Source organism: Harmonia axyridis, chromosome 4 (genome assembly GCF_914767665.1).
Source record: "Harmonia axyridis chromosome 4, icHarAxyr1.1, whole genome shotgun sequence".
NCBI classification, from domain to species: Eukaryota; Metazoa; Arthropoda; class Insecta; order Coleoptera; family Coccinellidae; genus Harmonia; species Harmonia axyridis.
In genome coordinates, this window is record NC_059504.1 from 44,435,199 (window position 1) to 44,458,651 (window position 23,453).

Below are 23,453 nucleotides of genomic sequence, written 5' to 3' on the forward strand. Positions count from 1 at the left end.
AAATTTGGTATAAGTTCCATTTGGACTATAGATGGTACCACTAAATCTTAGAGCAAGTGAATGCAAGAAAAGCTGATGACAATCTAACTTTAAATTCAAATCGAGTATTGGTCACTTTATTAATAAAAATAAAGATGCAGTATTGAAGTTTCATGAGCCTTATTAGTCCATTTTTTGCTTAGATTGAATATTTAGTCTTTTCCCGCTATATTTCATATGCAATTCTTGAAACATATTATCTTTGAAAATCCATTAATATTCCAAGATTTTCAGATAGATTCTTTCCTATACTTGTTGAGAACACAGTAGCGCCACCTATCGTAAAGAACGTTAAGCACGAATTCGCAGTCCAAATCACAACGCTGAAGAAAATGGTAGGCAACTCACCAGCACTGCTCGATGTATAGAGTAAAGCATCCAAACGTTGAATCGACAATGAATGTAAACCACTTTCCAACTCTTCTGAATGGCTGAAGAATGACCCAGGTCCAATAGTCCACACTACTTCCTTCTCGCAGTCTCGCATTGCTATTCTGAAACAAAATTTAGAAATAATAAATCTAAAAACACACTGATAAAGAATACTTCTGAAACTTTTAGTTAATTATTTCACTCACAATCGGTAGGTTATCTAAATCTATTAATTTCAAACCTTCAGAACAGTCGGGAAACGAATCATTATATACTTCTTATACTTTTCCGGCTAGCGTATCTCACTTTCCCTACTGGAAAATATATCAATTTCCCGGCTAGCCTGTCTCACTATTTATCTGTACATATCATGCCATCATTGCCACAAATATTATCTATGATCATTGCCATTTTGTCATCGAAATCTTGACCATAATGTACTGCCTTTATTCGGTTTGCTCAATTCACAAAAATATTGTACCCATATAGATGGCTTTTATTCACTATAACATGTTCCGCAATTATTTTCATATTAGAAATTGAAAATATAGGTAATCTATAGATGCATAGACACTTGCACATTTTTCTTAGACGAAAATTGTATTGTGAATAATAATTCACTGTCAGATTTCCTTTATGGCTGAATCAACTAACCTTTTATGTTCCTAGGAATGAACTCACAGAACGCTTGAAAATGATTTGTAATATCATAATGAAAATCAATGCAATTAATAATTGATTATTGATGTGATAGAATGTGGGTAAAATAGTACACAAACCTTGGAGAAAATCATTCCAAAATAGATCACTTCCCCAGTCGGTATGTAATATTCTTTTATCAGAAACTATGAGCTCTCAAAAACATGAAATTGAATGCTTTTATTGTTACGATGATACCTACCTACTATACTGATAATAATGATAATATTTTTACCGTAAATTGCTGTTAGTTTCAGAATTTTAGTTTATATATTCAGTCGCAGAAATATAATAAATAATTCATAGAATTTAAAACATTCAGCTCAGATCACAGTAAGACAGAAACCATGTATTTGAGGCTTTGCTTGTTATTTTTGATGATGTAATTAAAACATTCAAACATTGCTATCTCAACCTTGAATATATCAATGCGAAACAGATTTTTTGACATTCCCTAATCTAAGTTGGTTTTACTCCACTTACAAACGTAAAATACACTGCGCAAAAAAATTAACGCACATTATGGAAATCTCAAATTTATTCTACAACTGAAGGTGTTCTCAATGATAATAATTATTTTTATCAGAATTATGCATGCATATGTTATCCACTTTCAACGTTTTTCTTCAATACAGATGTTTTTTCCCAGCAGGAATAAGAAAAGATGAGATGATTAGATTTTGAATGTATTGGCTCCATTCTGAAATCAGTTGTTCTCGATCAATTCTAGTGATCAATAGTTTTTCTTTCGTTTGATTTTCTACACTCGATCGATATGCAACGCGAAACACGCAATTTGGCCCAAGAGGAATGTGCCCAAGAGGTAGTTTTGCGAGAAGAAGGGTGGACACACACAAGAATTGCAGAAAGGTTTGGAGTTTCCCATACAAGTGTGTCCAGAATGTTGCAGCGATTCAGGGAGACAGGTATGAATGTCCGAAGACCAGGACAGGGTAGACCACGGGTAACAACTGCCATTCAAGAACGTTACTTGAAAGTTTCTTCGTTGAGACAACGTGCAACCGCTCGCCTCCTTCAAAATCAGCTTGAGCAAACTCATGGGGTGCAAATTAGCACTCAGACAATAAGAAATCGCCTCAGAGAATATGATTTGAGGCCTCGTGTCGCGGCAAGAGGCCCAGCTCTTACCCCAGCCTTTCGAAGGGCGCGTTTGGATTTTGCGAGAGGGCATATCCATTGGGAAGAGGCTGATTGGGAAAGAGTTCTCTTCCCAGATGAGTCTAGATTCTGCCTCTACCATTGTGATAGACGTTCCCTTGTATACAGACGTCCACATGAAAGATATACTCAGTGCAATTTCCTGAATACTACTGGTTTCGGGGGAGGATCGATTATGTTATGGGGTGGAATATCTTTGACTGCTCGCACAGACCTAGTGGTCGTTGATAATGGAGCTATGAATGCTGATAGGTATATAAAGAACATTCTTGAAGAGCATGTAATGTCATTTGCCCCATACATTGGTGAAAATTTCATTTTTATGGACGATAATGCCAGACCCATTCGTGCGCGCATCGTTCAGGAGTACCTTGAAGAGGTTGAAGTCTCTCAAATGGAATGGCCAGCAAAAAGTCCAGATCTCAATCCGATTGAGCAGGTTTGGGACAACCTCAATAGAAGGCTGAGAAGTTCAGAAAATCATCCAGCTACTCTTAATGACTTAGGAATCCAACTCAGAGAAATCTGGGAAGGATTAGATCAGAACATTTTAAGATCACTCATTTTGAGTATGAACCATCGTTGCCGAGCTGTAATTAACACAAGGGGTGGAAATACCAAGTATTAAATCACTTATCAGTATTCCAGTATTTTGAAAATTGTTTATTTCTCTTCTTTCACATAAGATTCGGTGAAATCCTGAATTTTTCTTCCATGTAATGTGTCTTGTTTCGTTCAAAACCTTCCCGAGAGAACATAAAAAATAAGTTATAAAGTCAACTTTCATTAAAATTGAGAATTTCAGAATGTGCGTTAATTTTTTTGCGCAGTGTAAATAACGAACAATTGAATTATTAAGATTTGAGAGTGTCCTTGCTTGAACTCCTAAAAGAAATTATCGTTCTCATTTCTGCAAAACTTTCATTGTTCTTCTACAACAATGCAAACCGTAACTACACATTGAAACATATATTGTAATTCATTTCACTTTTCATACAAGAAAAGGGAAACCAAGAGTAATTCCGACATTAACTGTCAATTCGAAGGAATAAATACCAGTTACAGCAATCGTACTTGCCAGCAGGTGCTTATACATAGAGCTGATGGAGTGTTTATATTGTTTGAATATGGAGTAAAAAGAGATATGTAATATGTGAGTGAAATGGTTGTTCCGTTTGAGACATTCGTTACTGGTTTTAAAAGGAAAAGTGGCCAGAAATGAAAGACTATCCAAAAATCCACCGTTAAATCATTGTTTCAAGGTTTCATTCTCATCGGAAGTCCTCGACTACATTGCTTCTGAAGGTAAATGGAAAGTTGCAAATGAGCAGAATGATACTTTTTTTACCAGATGAAAAATGATTTCTTTTGATCTGCACAACGTTACAAATTTATTTTCCATCGGGCCCAAATAATTTGCAGTTGATATAAAAAAATAAAGGGGTTTTTCAATAAGAAGTTTCATTTTGATGTTGCAAACAACTGGTATATTTTGAGAGAAATCAATGGATGTTTATTCAATTGTAATGAAGAGGAAAGTATGTCATTAATGATGGAAAACGATATCAACCAAATGGTCGCCACAGTTACAGTGGCAGCACCATATCCTTTTTTCAAGACCAATTCTCACATTTGCGGTTGTATATCCTCAATAACTTCACGAATTCCATCTTTAAATTCTTGAATCAATTGTGGAACATTGACGTAGACCTTATCTTTCACGTGGCCCCAAAGAAAAAAAAATCTAAAGGTGAAGAAACTCTTCTTGCAAAATTACAATTGTTTCGTTGCTCGTAGGGCCGTAATGTTGGGAATGAACATCGTACATATCAATATCTTATAAAAAATCTTTACTCACAGCTTGGTAGTGCAATTCATTCACCGTACCAATTGCACCAGCCTCGTTTTCAAATAAGTAAGGACCAGTGACATCACCAGAAAAAAATCCTCACCAAACTATAACACTGGACGAAGAGACTTTTCAGCAATCATTATTGGATTTTCCGAGCCGAAAATGCGACCATTTTGCTTATCAACTTAGCCTTCTAGGTGAAAAATGACCGAAGAAGATTTTTCGATGACTATTTCCCTCGTCTCAATTTCCACCAATCACAAACGCGCAATTTTGAATTACAAATGATTTCTAGATGAGAAAACAGTATGACAGCACCTGTCAGCTGTTTTTTCGAGTTTACCCTAGACAAAACTTAATAGCTTTTGTTACTAAAAATTACAATACCTTTGAAAACAGATGAAATATTCTTGTCAAATACCATTCGGCATTTAATTTTTCCTGTAAAAAAGATCGAAAAATCACAATGCAAAGTAATATTTTTTAACAAAAAGCTTTCGTGCAGGTGCAAAAATCCTCGTCTTCGACTAGGATTTTTGTTGCCACCAGCACTCATGCTTCTTGTTGAAATATTACTTAGCAAAGTGTTTCGTTTTTTTTTTCCAAAAAATTAGATGCTCTTATGATATTACTCACCAAAATCCGGTTTTGCTGGTGATCATCCGACTTGAGTTTTTGTGTTAAAAAAACTTCAAAAGCCTTGAAGACTTAAGTCTTTATCCAAAATTAGGTGTAATATTTTTTAAATCCCTAATTCCATTTGCTGACGAAAAATCGACAAACCTGGGTTTTCGGCAACATTAAAGGCTACAACAGCAATATTCTGAGTTGTTTTTGAGCGACGCACACGGTTAAGATTCTTCGCATAACTAACTTGTCCCAACAGCTCAAATTTTTCCACCAGTTTCACTATTGCCAACCGAGAAGGTGTTTCACGACTACCCAGAAGTGCTTTAGTTTTCAGAAATGTGACTGCAAAATTTTCAGCATTTTTGTAATGAATTTCAACAATTTCAATGTATTGTTTAAGCGTGTATCGTTTCATTTTTAGTAATGGCGTGGTTTTTACTTGTAACATATCGAAACATAACAGCTTTAAAAGTGACAACTACCTAGTTAGCTGGTTATTCAAAATGAAACCTCTTATGGAAAAACTTATTTGAATAATGACAGAAAAAACAACACAAATCAAATCCTTATCCTATATTATCGAGGATTTGAATATATAGAGCTGACAAGTACAGGAAAGAAAGAAATTTATAAGGATAGATGAAAATCATACAGAGAGCGACAATCATTTCTCCTCTTCCAGCCTAACTAATATTTAATAATTGAAACTTGTTACTCCTATAAGAAAAAGCCCAACTTTTTACCTAAGTAAGAAAACCACTTTGAAAAATCATAGAACGCCACTGAATTGATATAAAAAGTGAACATTAACTCGAAAACAAAAGAAGATAGAGGAATTCAGTCAACTATCTTGTAAGTTCCCAAAAAAAAAAAAAAAGACGGAGAACACTGAACCATCCTAATGAAGTTCACCTGCATATTTTTCGTGTCAACCTTGACATCTCCCGAAGAATCGCAACATATAACAACAATAATTAATTCGACCTGCTTCGCTAATAAAAAAAAGCCATTATCAACATTTTCGGAATCGAAATGCCAGATAATCGCATTTTTATTTGTTTACAATGGTAAACGGATGCATAATGGAATCGAATGTTACGTAAATGTTACCGTCCAATTTATTGTTGTGATGAAACGAGTCATCCGAAGAAATCTTCCTCACTTAAAATTCGAACCCATAAAAATTATTATTCAACCAGAGTGCTTTGTTGTTCACTTTCACTCTGTTTGATTCTCGCAGAAAAGGTGGTATCTTATCTGAATTAGAATTGGTTTTCTACCCGAAAAAATACAAATTAGCAGCATTTATCGAAATGTATTGAGACTTTTTCTGCTGAATAATTTTTGTGCTACGGGGTGATTTTCCTATTTTATCAGTTTCAACCATCGACCATTTTAGCTATAGTAAAATATATTGAAATAGTTGAAACGGGTTCTTTTAGATATTTTCCCATAGATTCTGGGTTTTGAGATATTGATATAACTTACTGTGGGGACACCAAAAAAAATGATTTCCCTCTTGAAATTGTGTTGAATGAATAGCTATTTTGATTTTGTTCTACCAATAAAAAAACGTGAATGCCACGGACTAAATTTTTTTCGATTCCATTCACAAAAAAATCCGTTCATGCACGATGTATTTTATTTTTTTTATTGAACTTCTATTTCTCCTGCGTACAAATCACAGGAATCGAAAAATTTAGACCTTATTTCTAATTCTTATATTTTTGAATTGAGAAATATTGTTTCGTTACAAAAATATTCTCAGATAGATAGCCTTTTCATTGGAAAAACATACCCACGAGAAACCATTCCTTCAACACTTGAGCAATTAAAAGAAAAAAATTAAACAATAGTTTTGTCATTTTTTCGAAGCGTGGAATTTTGCAAGAAAAGACCTTAGTGTATTTGTTTATAGAATAAAAAACGTCTTTAATTTACGAAATACATTCGCTCTTGTTTGGTAGCACCCTTTTCTTTTTCTCATTTTGTCCCCGCTCATTTATAGCCTTCCCACTTTTGTTTTTGTGAAAGCTTTTCCGGCATATATCCGCCGCAACTACAAGTTCAATCGGCCAGTCCAATTTTTCACTATTTTTTCCAATAAATCTGGTCGTATGGCGTCAATGGTGACTTAAATATTGACTTCCAATAGTTGAATAAGCCGAGATTAAATTTGAGAATATGTGTCAACGATACATCGCACCACAACATATGTAGTTCCGATTCAGTTCCTTTGTTTAATCTATCGAGTGACATACGTCGAAACCGTTTGTTTATTCTTTAATTTGGCTAACTATTTTAAATATATATTTTATTAATTGTATGATGGGGTAGGTATGAAATCCAATGTTTAATCTTTCTATTTATGATTAATATCTACATGCTTTATTTTCAACCTTGAAAAAGGAACAAGACGTTCCGAAACGTTGGCAAAATCATAGTTGATTATTTATTATTTCTGTCCAAATTCCTGTGATAAATTGCTCAAATTGACTTCCAATGCTTCAAGATTTGCTGGTTTATCGGCATAAACCAATGCCTTAACAAAACCTCATAAAAAATAGTCTAGAGGCGTTAATTCTCACGAACGAGTAGGCCAATTAACAGGACCAAACAAAGTTGTCACCAAATTGATTTTGCAAATAAATTGATGGTTTAGCGCGCTGTATGGTAAGTTGCGCCGTCTTGTTGAAGCCAAATATTGTCGATGTTTAGCTGATTAATTTTTAGAAACAATCAGTCAGTATGACCCAATAGCGCTCATCATTCACCACTTGTCTCATTTCAGAAACAGGAAGGATTGATTATGATTTTAATGGATGTAATGGTGTTTCGTTAGTGGCTCGAGAATTGTCTTTGCTCCATATACAGCAATTTTGCTAATCGACAAAGCTGATTAATCAGAATCAGAAATGAGCTTCACCGCTTAACACAATTCTTCGGTAAAAATGCTCGTCTTCGACCATTTTTAAATAAGCCCAATCAGCAAAAATGCAAAAATGACTTCAATTCTTGCACGAGCTATTTTAATAGACACGTACACCAAGATCCCCACGTAAAGTTTTCCACGTTGTCGAAAGACAAATGCCAACAAGTTGAGAACGGCGACGTATCGACATTTCGGCGTCTTCTTCAACACTTCGCGCTACAGCAGCAATATTCTGTTCGGTACGCACATTCCTCAGTCTTGTAGTTTGAGAAGATTGAAATTAGTGCAAAAACAATCAGTAACTGCATGAATTGCTAGCTCATTAGACCGATTATGTTGATCGTAAAATAGTCGAAGTGCTCTATGAACTTCGCGAACAAATTAATTTTTGTCAAAGTGAATTTCCACAATTTGGAAGCGTTTTATGGCGTTAAACGATTCATGATGAATTCCCAAACCTTAATCAACATAAATGTTAACACAGTTTGACATTCTCACCTGTCAAACTGTGGACAACAACCTCAAAGTAATAAACATAGATAGAGGGAACATATGTCATTTTCAGTAAGCAATCTTTGTCCCCAAACATGAACTATCAAATTTGACATGAAGCGCGCGGAAATTAAAACATATCAGTGATACGATATTTCACTCAATTCGCGAGTTTCTCCACAAAGAACCCACTTCTTATGTTCCATAGCGAATCAAGGTTTCATATCAACTCAAAATATATTAAAATAAATACCTAACTATATCAGATTCAGAAAACAAACTTGGAGCCCTCCAAATGACATGAAACAACCGTTGACACTAAGAGAGCACAAGTTGTCAAACCTTGGATTTCAGCAGGTAGACACAGAAAATAATGAATATTCTGCTTATTATAAATTCGACAGTTAAGAAAAATATCGGATTCCAAATATTCAAATTTGCATATTCAATCGAGAATCACTCAAATAAAAATATTTCATTCAATATAATATACATTCATAATGTTATAGTAAAATTGTGAATTTGAAAATATATCACAAGCCGACAACGTAATCTAACCATGTTGGGGACATGTAAAAATTGCGTTTACTTCCTCTATCTATATTTATTACTCTATGACAACAACCATCGAAACTTCTAATGTATCTAACAAAACCATTTATTTATTGAAAAAAAGAATAATAATAAACCAAAACCAGTATATTTGCTTTTCATCACGCGTATATAGGTAGTAGGACTCGTATAAACGATATGTGTTTATGGACCAAGTCTTTTGAATGGCACGACATCGAGCTCTGGCCGATACTGTAACGGGTTATGTAGTAGGCAGACGGAAAGAAATCGAAGATAGCCAGGCAAATCACCATGCGACGACGGTAGTCAGATCAGCTGGTTCAACAAAACGAGGTCAGCGATTTCAAGAAGAGGTCGACTGTGGCCCCGAGGGCATCACCTTCTCCGGTGGATCTTCGGAGATGTAAGGTCGGCCATCCGAAGAGCTTCCTGGCGATTTCGGTGGAATGTTAACGAAACAAAAATGCAGACAATTATCGTCACCGTGATCGTTTGTTCCGAAGCGGTTACAGTCGGCCGATGTAACCGGATTTGGAGTAACTTGGCATCGTGATCTTGAACTTACAATGGCAAAAAAAGAAATTTGTGCAACGATTGGCAGAAACAAAATAATTCTCTCTAAAGAATAACCATAGAGTGAGAATATGTTTTTTCTTTGTCGGGGAAAACAATTTACATTTTATCTCTGTTGACCGGTCCCAATATATCACTTTCTATGAAGTCCCTTTTTTACCAGGAAAAATACTTTTTTCCCTGATATATGAAGTAGCTATAGCAAAGGTAGATATTCAGCTTGAGAATATTTCATTTCTTTCATATCAAAAGTACAATAATTGAAATTTCATTATCTACATTATTATATTTCTTTCTGCTAGGGTCACAACTTCTTTCAATGTACTTGGTTGCAATTTGGGTGTTATTTCAGTACTACCACATGTTCTTAACACTTTATTATATGTTTCTATCTTGTGTACTACTGATTCATCAATACACACATCGTCGAAAGTCTTGGCCCCCCCAGGTTTTTCAAGAAATAAACAATCTATATTCTGGAAATGAGATGAATATTTTCCTTTATTTCAACTGCAATATATTTGATAAAAAATATTTTTTTATTACCCTTTGCTCTATGCAGAAGAGACAAAATAGGAAAAATGGGACAAAATCTACATTTATGGATTATTTTTTTTGATTTATTATATAGGGTGTTTTTCTCGAGTTATATAACTTTAAGTTGGTATTACTGTTCAAGATGGCGACCGATTCAACAGCTGTCAAGTGATTTATTCTCAGTTTGGTTTGGCAATTCACCATGAATAGTCTCACGCCTGAACAACGCTTGCAAATAGTGCAATTTCATTTCGAAAATAATGGTTCTGTGCGGAATACGTATCGCGCACTACGTCCATTTTATTTTGTTTAGCGATGAAGCGCACTTCTGGTTGAATGGCTACGTCAAAAAACAAAACTGCCGCATTTGGAGTGGAGCTAATCCTCAAGTTTATGTCGAAACACCGTAACATCCAGAAAAACTGACTGTTTGGTGCGCTTTATGGGCTGGTGGAATCATTGGTCCGTACTTCTTCAAAAACGATGATGGCCAGAACGTTACAGTCAATGCTGATCGGTATAGAGCCATGATTACTAACTTTTTCATTCCTGAATTGAACAACCATGATGTCCAGGAGCTGTGGTTCCAACAAGACGGCGCAACATGTCACACAGCTCGTGTCACAATCGATTTATTGAAAGACACGTTTGGTGACCGACTAATTTCACGTTTTGAACCTGTGAATTGGCCTCCAAGATCTTGTGATTTAACACCGCTAGACTTTCTGTGGAGCTATGTAAAGTTATTGGTCTATCCGGATAAGCCACAAACCCTTGGCCATTTGGAAGACAATATTCGCCGTGTTATTGCCGATATATGGCCACAAATGTTGGAAAAATTCATCGAAAATTGGACGTCCAGATTGGACTACATCCGAGCCAGCCGTGGCGGTCATATGCCAGAAATCATATTTAAAATGTAATGCCACAAGATTATTATGCGGATAAATAAAATTAATGTCAATCGAATAATCCATCGTTGTTTGATTGCAATTTAAAGTTCTATAGCTCTAAAAAAAAAACACCCTTTACATAGAATCCAATAAAAAATGATACTGACTCTGGAATTGTGTTATTTTACAAAACTAAACCTTAAATACTTCCAAAAAAGAGGAAACATTGGTATTCATTCATTAAGCTATACAGTCTTTTATCTAAGTCTTCCTATACAAGAAATTGATCTGTTATCTGCTGAGAAAGTTAGAACTAAGAAGTCAATGTCATTCGTGGATATCGAAAATATAGTGAAATTGATATGTTATTTTCTGTCTCGGTTCAAAAACCGAATAAACAATGAATATTTCATTCAGACATGAAAAAATTAATATTCATATATTATTTCTAATAAGTTCCCAAGAATGCTTAACCATATTAGTCACATCCAATAATTTAAATAAAGTGAATGTCGATGAACACCTTGATTTTATCAGCAGTTTCACAACGAGATGAACTGAAGAAGCATGAACGAACAGAAATTTTTCCAAGTCATTGGGCATGAAGAAACCTTATATTTTGATGTCTAGGAGTCATTAAAATTGATGAGACCGATAATTCAACACTGTTTGCTTATTCGGTCCATCGATTTCATTATTAGTAGCATCGTATTTCACATTTGAACAAAAAAACTGTCGAACAATGTTCTCTAACAACTAGTCGAAATTTTTTATAGCTCCCTTAGGTAGTTTAGCCTTCGTATCTGGTTCGATCAACACAAACACAGGAAGTATCCACGTCAATCCTTTTGTAAAAGGTGTTTTTTTTAGAGCTTTAGAACCTTAAATTGCAATAAAACAACGATGGATTACTCGATTGACATGAATTTTATTTATCCGCAGGATAATCTTGTGGCATTATATTTCAAATATGATTTCTGTCATATGACCGCCACGGCTGGCTCGGATGTAGTCCAATGTGGACGTCCAATTTCGATGACTTTTTCCAACATGTGTGGCCGTATATCGGCAATAACACGGCGAATGTTGTCTTCCAAATGGTCAAGGGTTTGTGGCTTATCCGCATAGACCAATGACTTTACATAGCCCCACAGAAAGTACCTAGCGGTGTTAAATCACAAGATTTTGGAGGCCAATTCACAGATACAAAACGTGAAATTAGGCGGTCGCCAAACGTGTCTTTCAATAAATCGATTGTGGCACGAGCTGTGTGACATATTGCGCTGTCTTGTTGGAACCACAGCTCCTGGACATTGTTGTTCAATTCAGGAATGAAAAAGTTAGTAATCATGCCTCTCTACCGATCACCATTGACTGTAACGTTCTGGCCATCATCGTTTTTGAAGAAGTATGGACCAATGATTCCACCAACCCATAAAGCGCACCAAACAGTCAGTTTTTCTGGATGTAACGGTGTTTTGACATACACTTGAGGATTATTTTCACTCCAAATGCGGCAGTTTTGTTTGTTGACGTAGCCATTCAACCAAAAGTGAGCTTCATCGCTAAACAAAATAAAATGAACGTAGTGCGCGATACATATTCCGCACAGAACCATTATTTTCGAAATAAAATTGCACTATTTGCAAGCGTTGTTCAGGCGTGAGTCTAGTCATGATGAATTGCCAAACCGAACTGAGAATAAATCACTATACAGCTGTTAAATCGGTCGCCATCTTGAACAGAAATGCCAAATTAAAGTTATATACTTCGAAAAAAAACACCCGTTATTTAGTTCTGCGTCATTCGCCCTTAATAAATATAGCATTTTCTACGAGACGGATTTAGAATTCTTCTGAAACCGCAAATGTGTGATCACCTTTAGCGCATTGTGAAAATGGGTCCATAATTGTCACCGACCTGAAGCTCATTACTTTCAACATGTCCAAGTTCGTCGTCGACATATCCTTGGTCTCTGCAAGCGTGCAATTTACAATCACGGAAAATAATTAACCCAAGCCTAAGATGTGTTTATTTTTTATGAATAACGATGATCTATGGTGACTGAACACTGACCGTTAGACTCTTATCAGCCATCTAAGTCGACTATGACTTCGTGAACGTGAAGATCTTATCCTTTGATGAAGAGTTTTAACAGTTGTTAATCACGAAGTTGTCCTTCTCGAGGTTTTAAACTTGATGTCTTGTTCATACTAGAGTGTTCTTTTTTATGGTCGATGATGTGACATAATATGCGGAGAATTAAGAATGCGATGTTAAATGCCAATCATTCCAGTTTGTATGAACTTTTTTTAATACCTTCTCGACTTGAATAAAGTTCAGTCAATTTAAAAATATAGTTGTATGTTTGGATTCCAGAACTTGATATGCCAAGCAGCGTGAAAATCTCTAATTTCAGTGGTTTCCTTCATTTTTTATCTCGAAGGTTTTGGCGCCCAACGTGGGGCCCTATAGTGCTGCTACTGTTACAGATTTGTCTTTCTAAATTATCGTTCCGATTAATTATCGACTGAATTAAATTCTTATCGTTTTTTCTCTTTAGAATCTCGTTTCTCGTTTTCGTAATCTCGATTCTCGTTTTCGTTTATCGTTACAATCATCGTTTCGATTATCGTATCGATTTTATTGTATTATTCTCTTTTTTTTTTAAACTTCCCCCTGTTCATCTTGTCTATGATGGATAATAAGAGGGAGATTAATCGGTTAGAAAAAGATGAGTTAACTTATGAGTTAGGGTTTCGAGGTATCACCAACCCCACTACTGTTGCTGACATGCGCAAGACCCTTAGGAATTAAGATTCTGCAACTAGGAGGAGCAATGTAATATAAATTTATTCATTTTGATGAAATTATTTCAATACATTCACAGAAATTTAAACTATAAAAGCTGTCAAAGCTGAACAAGGATTTCAAATCGACTTTTCTACGTGTTATCTGCCTTTGACACTTATTATTAGGATTATGCATCAAAAGTCTAACCTAATTTTAGGTTATTTACTCATAACATAAATCTGGAAGGCTGACGAAGAAGAGGAAAAAATCCTAATGTTTCAAATATAAAGTATATGATTTCATAAGAATGAGAAGTGTCAACTTTCATGGAGAGCCTGTGCTTAGATGGCTGTAGTGGTATTCGAAATAAATAGATCGTAGATGTCATACAATACGGTCAGGTATTTGTAAGCATAACGCCGTCGAAATATTAATCGAATTATGTCTGCATCATAAAGTTATTCTCGAATAAACATTTCAGCTTACGAGTCAAATTCTCGTCATTTGCGGAAGGTTTCAATTATCTTCTTTAATATGAATATATCTGTGGCTAAGTCTCATCGAATGCTCTCAAATAGAAGGCCATAGAAAGAAGTGAAAGAACGTGCCGAGGTTTCAAAGCTTGGAAGAGAAAAGATTTTCGAAGATGCGAAATGCAAGAAGAATTGGAAGGATCATTGGGAGTGACGCAACAAGCCATTTCAAAACGCCTGAAAGTCATGGGAATGATTCAGAAATAAGGAAATTCGGTGCCGTAGGAGATGAAGCCGAGAAATGTTGAGCAGCGTTTTTTTGCTTCTGAACAGCTCCTTGCAAGGAGAAGAAGGAAAGGATTTCTGCATGGCATTGTGACTGGAGACGAAAAATGGGTTTATTACGATAATCCCAAGTGCAGAACATCAAGGGTATATCCCGGCCATGCTTCCACGCCGACGGTCATACCGAATATTCCAAGGTCATGCTCAGTATTTGGTGGAACCAGCTCAACGTTGTGTATTATGAGTTGTTGAAACTGACTGAAAGAATCACAGGCGATTGTTATCGAACGCAATTAATCAATGCGTGTGAGCCGAGCATTAAAAGAAAAACTGCAGCAGTCCAACGAGAGACATGATAAAGTGATTTTATAGCATGACAATGCTCGACTCCATATTGCGAATGTGGTCAAGTCATACTTGGAAACCTTGAAATTGGAAGTCCTACCCCACCAGTCGTATTCTCCAGACGTTGCTCTCTCGGACTATCACTTGTTTCGTTCAATGACACACAGCCTGGCTAACCAGCACATTCGGTCTTATGAAGGAGTAAAAATTGGATCGATTCGTGGGTCTCTTCAAAAAATGACCAGTTTTTTCAACGCGGGATTCGTACGCTACCCGAAAGATGGAAGGAATTAGTGGCCAGCGATTGACAATTTTTTGAATCATAAATGTATAACCAGTTTTTTACAATTAAGTACGCCTATATGTCCATAGAACTTTTCGATGGTCTTGTTAGTCAAAATATGACGTTGTTATTGTACTTTTGAAAAAAAAAAAACCTTATTTAGAATTGTTTTCATATTTACAATTCCAGAAATTTCTTTACTACAACTATGGTGGTTTGGCCTGTTAATGATATTGTGCACGTTATTGTCATGCATTCCATGTTGTCCAATATCCAATTGGTAGGGTTTTTCTATCCTTAACACCCAATATTTACTAACTTCTACTTCAAATTATCGATTTATCATAAAGTGAGGGTGCATTCATGCCACCATGTGAGGTGGAATCGTATTAGTCATTCATTATTTTATTACCCAATAGCGGTTTTGTGTTCTCCGAGTTGCCGTGTATATAAAAAATAGCTATTCCAAGCTACGTGCAAAATTTAGTAAGGACTTCCAACTTGTGTTCAGAAGACTGAATAGAATATATTGAGGCAAAATCTGCAATATTGAAAACGTTGATCATCACTGAAATATCTTGATGAAAGTAAACTTTGCATCGTAAACACAATCAAGTAGAAATCTACACTTAGTAGATTGCGAGATAATGATTTGAAAGTTCATATAAATGAGCACTAGTGTTGATAAAGAAATTCAACAACTTCTTTATATTTCTAAAGCGGGATCTTTCCTTCTCAACACAAATAGAATGAACATTATCTAAAGATAATACACAATGTTACCATTATAACCATTTTAAATTTTCATAGTTCCTAATTGGAGAATCTTTCAGTAGAACTATCACCCTGTATAAAATTTTCAGTATTTCTGTAGTGCAATACAAAAGTTATTCACCCGATACAAAACATTTTTTCCCGATATATCCATTTGATAGAGTAACGAGAAACCCTGCAATCGTAATCTTACTCGAGCAGCCATAAATCCTCACCAAGAATGATACCTACCTACCTCCAGCGTAAGTGTAACTTTATCACCTTCCATCAATTCCATAACTGCCCCATTCGAATGAATTATATCCCAGCAATACCAATTGGCGTTCTTTTCATGTGAAAGTGCTATAGTATGATGGGCTCAGGAAAGCGGACTTATGGATTCATGAAAATTTTCATTGGACCTCGCATTTAAAATGCACAGCGTGTGTCTGATTCGTCTTATTGAAAGTGAAATCTATCGCACTAACATCTATTCAATTATTCGTTATGTATAATTACCTAGCTTCGGCTTCCGCTGTATATTATTGAAATGAATGTGAAAGTGAGGTGATTGATGACAATTGGAGATAGATTAACACATACACAACACAGGTGATAGATTGCTGCATTGTGGGTATTGGGAAATGCTCTAGTGCATCCATGAGTACGAACACAAAGAGCTTTTCGATCGATTCGAATGATTTCGAAGGGTCTATTTTCATTTCGTTTGAAATATTTTCTTCCTGAAATGAAGGGTTTTCCTATAACAGGTTTCTTTTTGAATAGCCAGCTATTTGGGCAACTGTAACTTCTGAAGATGTCGTCTTTTAACATTTGACAAGTAAAACTACGCCATTACTAAAAATAAAACGCTTCAGCGCAAAGAAACTATTAAAATTCACTAGAAATTCTGAAAAACGGTGAAAATCACAGTTCCCAAAGCTGAAACACTTTCAAGTAGTGGTGACACGGGCGTAGCCAGGGGGGGGGTTTGGGGGTTCAAACCCCCCCCGAAATGTTAAAGATGTCAAAAAAACTTTTTTTTTTTTCAAAATCTCGAAAATATTTTTAAATGGAATTTGTAAAAAGTGAATGAAATTATCACTCTCAGTTCAATTAATTTTTAATGTGAAATTTGAATTAAATTACCTCTACGTAATTCAGTCAATTTGTGCTCACATGTGCCCTTCAAAGGAAAGTTATGGGTTAGTTTGATTTTTTCGATCGTATGTAACGGGTGTTTTTTTTCGAGGTATATAACTTTAAGTTGGCATTACTGTTCAAGATGGCGACCGATTTAACAGCTGTCAAGTGATTTATTCTCAGTTTGGTTTGGCAATTTATCATGAATAGACTTACGCCTGAACAACGCTTGAAAATAGTGCAATTTTATTTCGAAAATAATGGTTCTGTGCGGAATACGTATCGCGCACTACGTCCATTAGCGATGAAGCGCACTTCTGGTTGAATCGCTACGTCAACAAACAAAACTGCCGCATTTGGAGTGAACCTAATCCTCAAGTGTATGTCGAAACACCGTTACATCCAGAAAAACTGACTGTTTGGTGCGCTTTATGGGCTGGTGGAATCATTGGTCCGTACTTCTTCAAAAACGATGATGGCCAGAACGTTACAGTCAATGGAGATCGGTATAGAGCCATGATTACTAACTTTTTCATTCCTGAATTGAACAACCATGATGTCCAGGAGCTGTGGTTCCAACAAGACGGCGCAACATGTCACACAGCTCGTGCCACAATCGATTTATTGGAAGACACGTTTGGTGACCGCCTAATTTCACGTTTTGGACCAATTGGCCTCCATGATCTTGTGATTCAACACCGCTAGACTACTTTCTGTAGGACTATGTGAAGTCATTGGTCTATGCGGATAAGCCACAAACCCTTGACCATTTGCCGTGTTATTGCCGATATACGGCCACAAATGTTGGAAAAGTCATCGAAAATTGGACGTTCAGATTGGACCACATCCGAGCCAGCCTTGTCGGTCATATGCCAGAAATTATATTCAAAATGTAATGCCACAAGATTATCTTGCGGATAAATAAAATTCATATCAATCGAATAATCTATCGTTGTTTTATTTCAATTTGAAGTTCTATAGCTCTAAAAAAAACACCCTTTATTTTTTTGGGTCTGAATCCGAATTTGAGGTTTAGCACCAAAATTCTGTGACGGAACATTAAAAAAAATACAAAAAAAATTAATCTTCTGACGTTTTCTTTCATAAAGTTTTTTGTCCGAAAAACCTGGCTCAAACGATAGTTCAAAATTGGCGTATTATATCTATCTCTGCTAAAACTCAGTTGATGGGGTAGTTTTAATTTCTTCGATTTATTATCTCTGTTTCTGGGGTACAGAATTCGAATCTGAAGTTTGCCACCAAAATTTCATGATAAAACATTGAAAAAAATGCAAAAAAAAAGTGATAACTATCATTTTTTACCGGTTTTTTGCATATAAACTTTCTGCTCATAAATTTGAATTTGAGTACTCTGTTGTATAAATACTACGACGGTATTTTTTTCTAAATATATTTATAGGAATCGATGTAAAGAAATAAACTAAATTTCAAAAAGTGATTTTGAAAATGCTTTTTTTCTCTCAAAACATACTTGAAAAATAAAAACATAAGATTTTTTTTATAATATGTAAAACCCCCCCCGAAACTGAAACCTGGCGACGCCCGTGAGTGGTGAAGCTACTTCTCGGCCGGCAGAAGTGAAACTGGTGGAAAAATTTGAGCTGTTGGGACAAGTTAGTGATGTGAAGAATCGAAACCATGTGCGTCACTCTAGAACAACTGAGAATATTGCTGATGTAGCTCGTAGTGTTGACAAAAACTCAGGTTTGTCGATTCCTCATCGATCTTGGGAAATAGGCATTTATAAACGACTTAACGTTCAGTTAACACAAGAACTCAAGCCAATCAATCTCCAGGAACGTCGTATCTTCTCTCATAGGGTCCTAGAAATGTATCAAAATGATATTATTTTCATTGATAAATCATCATCAGTGATGAGGCCAATTTTCACCTCGGAGTTTACGTTAATAAGCAGAATTGTCTCTCGGAAAATACATGAAATATTGTTGAAAAGCCTCTCCATCCTCAAGGTGTAACTGTTTCCTGCTGCTTTCGGGCTGGTGGTGTGATTGGACCACATTTTTTGAGTACTAACAATTCAACAATTCGTACATTGCATTGAAAATTTTCTATATAAGGTTTTCCAATAGAAATTTAAAGTGGTTATTATAGCAATAGGGTGTAATTTATTCAAAAATTAGTTACACTGAATTGATTGCGCTACCGAGCTATTATTAATGATTTTTTATATTATTGGAAAATATTGATGTGAACGGCATTTATTCTCAACAAGATGGCGCTACGTGCTAGACAAGCAACGAAACAATCATATTTTTACAAGAAAAGTTTCCTGGTCGTATCAATAGAGGAATTGGGACTAAGGCCGGCCATCCACGTACAGTTGAAACTGTCAGTTTCGACTGAACATTTAAAACTGTCAGTTTCAACTGTGAACTGAGATGTGCACACATGTGCAGTTCAAAGCTTCAGTTTGTTCCATGATGGATTCGAGAAGGTCCGACGATCTGGCGGTCCTCGGTTTAATTTTTGCAATTTTACCAAAAATAAAGAAGAGAAAGCATAAACAGTGGTGCAAGCAGTGGCTACAAAAAAGAAATTTATCTTCACACATACATTTATTGAGAGAATTAGGAGAAGAACCGTTAGATTTTCTCAATTATTTGCGCATGACTGAAACAGTGTACCAAAAATTACTATTGTTGGTTTTTCCTTTAATTGTGAAAAAAGATACAGTCATGAGAACTGCAATATCTCCACATGAAAGATTAGCTGCTACTCTGAGATTTTTAGCCACAGGACGCTCGATTTCTTGGTCGTACCAGGTTCCATTTCTTCCAACTTTTTCGCCAGTCTACTGTATGCCGCATCTTTTTTGGCGCGATCGTGATAATCAGCCGATGTCACTTGCCATAAACAAGGTTCCGACCTATATAGTTCGATAAAATCGACTATAACCTGGTTATGTTTACGCGACATTGTGATGCGCACCCTTGCTCGACACGAAATCAACTGAGAACTCCACAGTTGAACCCCCACACACTGTCAGTTCAGTTAAACCTTTCAGTTAAAAATATGAACAATTTCATTTCTCTCAGTTGAACTGTTCAGTTGAAAAATTCGAGTTGAACTGAGACTGAAATACCCACTCACGTAGAGTTTCGACTGACAGTTTTAACTGTTCAGTCGAAACTGACAGTTTCAACTGTACGTGGATGGCCGGCCTAATGTTCTCGATTCTGAAAATGTCACTTTTCCGATTTTGTGCGAAATTAAAAGTGAATGTGTTCAATTCGGAATTTAAGATGAAACATTTACATGAAATCAGGAGCTCCCATGCTTTTGTTTACATTTGGTCTTTCCTTAAGAATTGAGATCATTCTAAGATTGAAAGGATTCCCCAAATTATTCATGGTGAAAATTTGGCACAACTGCTATTCTTGCTACGTTTTATAAATTTATATCAAATATATTTCGAATTAAATTCAAAACAACTAGAAGTTTTTTTATCAAATATTCATTGGAACATGGAGGTATGCAAATGCATATTCATCCGAAGCTAGTCACAATAATTTCAAGCAATTCCGCATTGAAAGCGGAAAATCTGTATATGACGGGTGTTTTTTTCGAGGTATATAACTTTAAGTTGGCATTACTGTTCAAGATAGCGACCGATTCAACAGCTGTCAAGTGATTTATTCTCTGTTTGCTTTGGCAATTCATCATGAGTAGACTAACGCCTGAACAAATAGTGCAATTTTATTTCGAAAATAATGGTTCTGTGCGGAATACGTATCGCGCACTACGTCCATTTCATTTTGTTTAGCGATGAAGCGCACTTCTGGTTGAATGGCTACGTCAACAAACAAAACTGCCGCATTTGGAGTGAAGCTAATCCTCAAGTGTATGTCGAAACACCATTACATCCAGAGAAATTGACTGTTTGGTGCGCTTTATGGGCTGCTGGAATCATTGGTCCGTACTTCTTCAAAAACGATGATGGCCAGAACGTTACAGTCAATGGTAATAGTAATAGTAATAGTAATCTTTATTAATCCTTTAGATTGAGAACATTCAATATAGGACAAGTCATTGAACAATTATATTATAGGTGGTACACAATTAATTAAATTCACTATCATTCAAGAAATCATTAACATGGTAATAACATTTATCCAGTAACATATTTCTCACGCTTTTTTTGAATGCAGAAATATTTTTCAGCTCTCCTATGGAGTTTGGTAGCTTATTGTATAGTAATATACCGAAGTAAGCTGGATTCTGTTCACAAATACTGAGACTATGCCTAGGTATACAAAATTTCTCACAATGCCGTGTGTAATACTTATGATAATCGCTATTCCTCCGAAATTTATCCAAGTTAGATTTAACAAATACAAGAGTTTCCAAAATATAAATACAGGGTACTGTAAGCAATCTATACTCAATAAATATGTTTCTACATGGAGTATATCTTTGAACACCTGATATTATGCGTACAGCTCGCTTTTGAAGTTTAAACACTCTTAAACTAAGAGAGGAACATCCCCAGAAAATGATACCATATTTTATTCTAGAATAAAAATGAGAACAATAATAGGTCATTAAAATATTCGCATTAGTTAATTCCCTTAATCTATACAAAGCATAGCAAGAAGATGCCAAGCTATTACATACAGTACTAGTATGGCTTTCCCATCCTAAGTTGTTCTCAAGCCATACCCCCAAGAATTTAGTTTCTGAAACCTGCTGTATACTCTTACTATTAATTTTTATCAGAAATGATTCCATGCTGAGTTTAGTTCGAGGGGTAAAGTTGATAAATACCGTTTTTTCTATGTTAAGGTACAGTCTATTATCTTTAAACCAATTAACGAATCCATCTAACATTTTTTGTGCATACATTATGAGTTCTTCTTTATTTTTATGGCTACATAGGTAGCTGATATCATCGACAAACATTTCAATCGAATTTCTCTCATCTATATCTGGTAGGTCATTTACAAATAGTAAAAACAATAGGGGTCCCAATACAGAACCCTGAGGAACACCAAACTCTATATTTTTTTCTTTAGATCTTACACCATCTATCTCCACTACCTGGGCTCTGTTGGTCAAGTAGGATCTCAGCAAATTATTTACTTGCCCTCTTAATCCATAGGCTATCAATTTTTCGAGAAGCAATTCATGATTAACCAGGTCGAAAGCTTTACTCAAGTCCATGAATATTCCTAGAGTTTTCATGTTTTTACCTACACTGTCATATAGTTTGCTCAAAAAGTCGTGAATGGCTGTTGTTGTTGATCTATTTTTCAGGAATCCATGTTGCGCACTGTGAAGGATATTGTTACTAGTCAGGAATGAAATAATTTTATCGAAAAGAATTCTTTCAACTATCTTAGATATGACGGACAGTAGAGCTATAGGTCTAAAATTTTCAACTTTTTCTGTATCTCCCTTTTTATAGATTGGAACAATTTTCGCCAATTTAAGAATCTCCGGAAATACACCTCGATCCAACATCAAATTTATGAGGTATGCCAATGGGTGGGCAATCAAATCTGCGCATCTTTTCAAAACTTCCGTATTTATACCATCCACTCCAACGCTATTCGAATTTTTGAGATTTTTCAGTACATCCCTGACAATTTTATCATCTACTGGCGTAAGAAACATTGAATGAGTCAACCTTGAAGGCAAATCACAATTAGTAGGCGTTTGCGGCAGTTTTTTATTCAATTCGACTGGAATATTCACGAAATAGTCATTAAAATAGTTGACAATATCCTTTGTTTCCGAAATAGTGTGATTTTCTCTTCTTATTTTATTTACTTTACGATTTTTGTTACTTTTATGTGAAATATTACTGCTGATGACCTTCCAAGCCGCTTTTGATTTATTTTCAGTTTGTTGAAATATGCTGATATTCTGCCTCTTTTTTGCTTCATTAATAACTTTGGAATAAATTCTTTTGTAATTTCTATAGTAATTTAGTATATTATCGTCATAGTTGCTGTCTAATAAATCACAATATATTCTTTTCAAGTGTTTTGATGACGTGCGAATGCCAGGTGTTATCCAAGATTTTTTGTTGTTGTGTAGATTTGGCTTGTATTTTCTGAGTGGAAATGCTATATCCGTGTAATATTTCATAGTTTCAACAAAATTCGAAAACGCTTCATTTACCTCCTGACATGTGAAAACTTCACTCCAAGTTTCTTTTAATAAATAAGATCGAAATCTATGATGATTTTGTTCCGTGAATGACCTAGCATACTGCGTCAAAACAGGTTTATTAATATTTTCGCCTATGGTTAAGATTTGTGCAGAATGATCAGATAACCCATTAAAAATAACGTTGCATTTCAAAACATTTCCTGAATTATTTACACAAATATAATCTATACCTGTTTTTGAATTTTTTGCGACCCTCGTTTCAGTATTTATCAATTTAGAAATGTTGAAGGATGATAGTACATCTGTTAGTTCCCTCTTAGCAGTGGCGTCGCCTAGGTTATCGATATTTAGATCTCCACAAATTATGATCTCATTATTGACGTTTCTGCAGACTGAATTTAGAATAATTTCCAATGACTTGAGAAATGGAGATATCTCACCGTGAGGAGGG

General features: G+C 35.5%; 1 protein-coding gene across 1 annotated transcript in view; it reads right to left on the reverse strand.

The window, feature by feature from the left end:
* The window catches only part of LOC123678563 (pleckstrin homology domain-containing family G member 5), a 363,969-nt gene that overhangs the window by 319,190 nt on the left and 21,326 nt on the right, over positions 1 to 23,453 (reverse strand). The window contains exon 2 of the mRNA XM_045615665.1: positions 388 to 533. Within this exon, the coding sequence (XP_045471621.1) occupies positions 388 to 533 (146 nt within the window). The remainder of the gene's footprint in view (positions 1 to 387; positions 534 to 23,453) is intronic.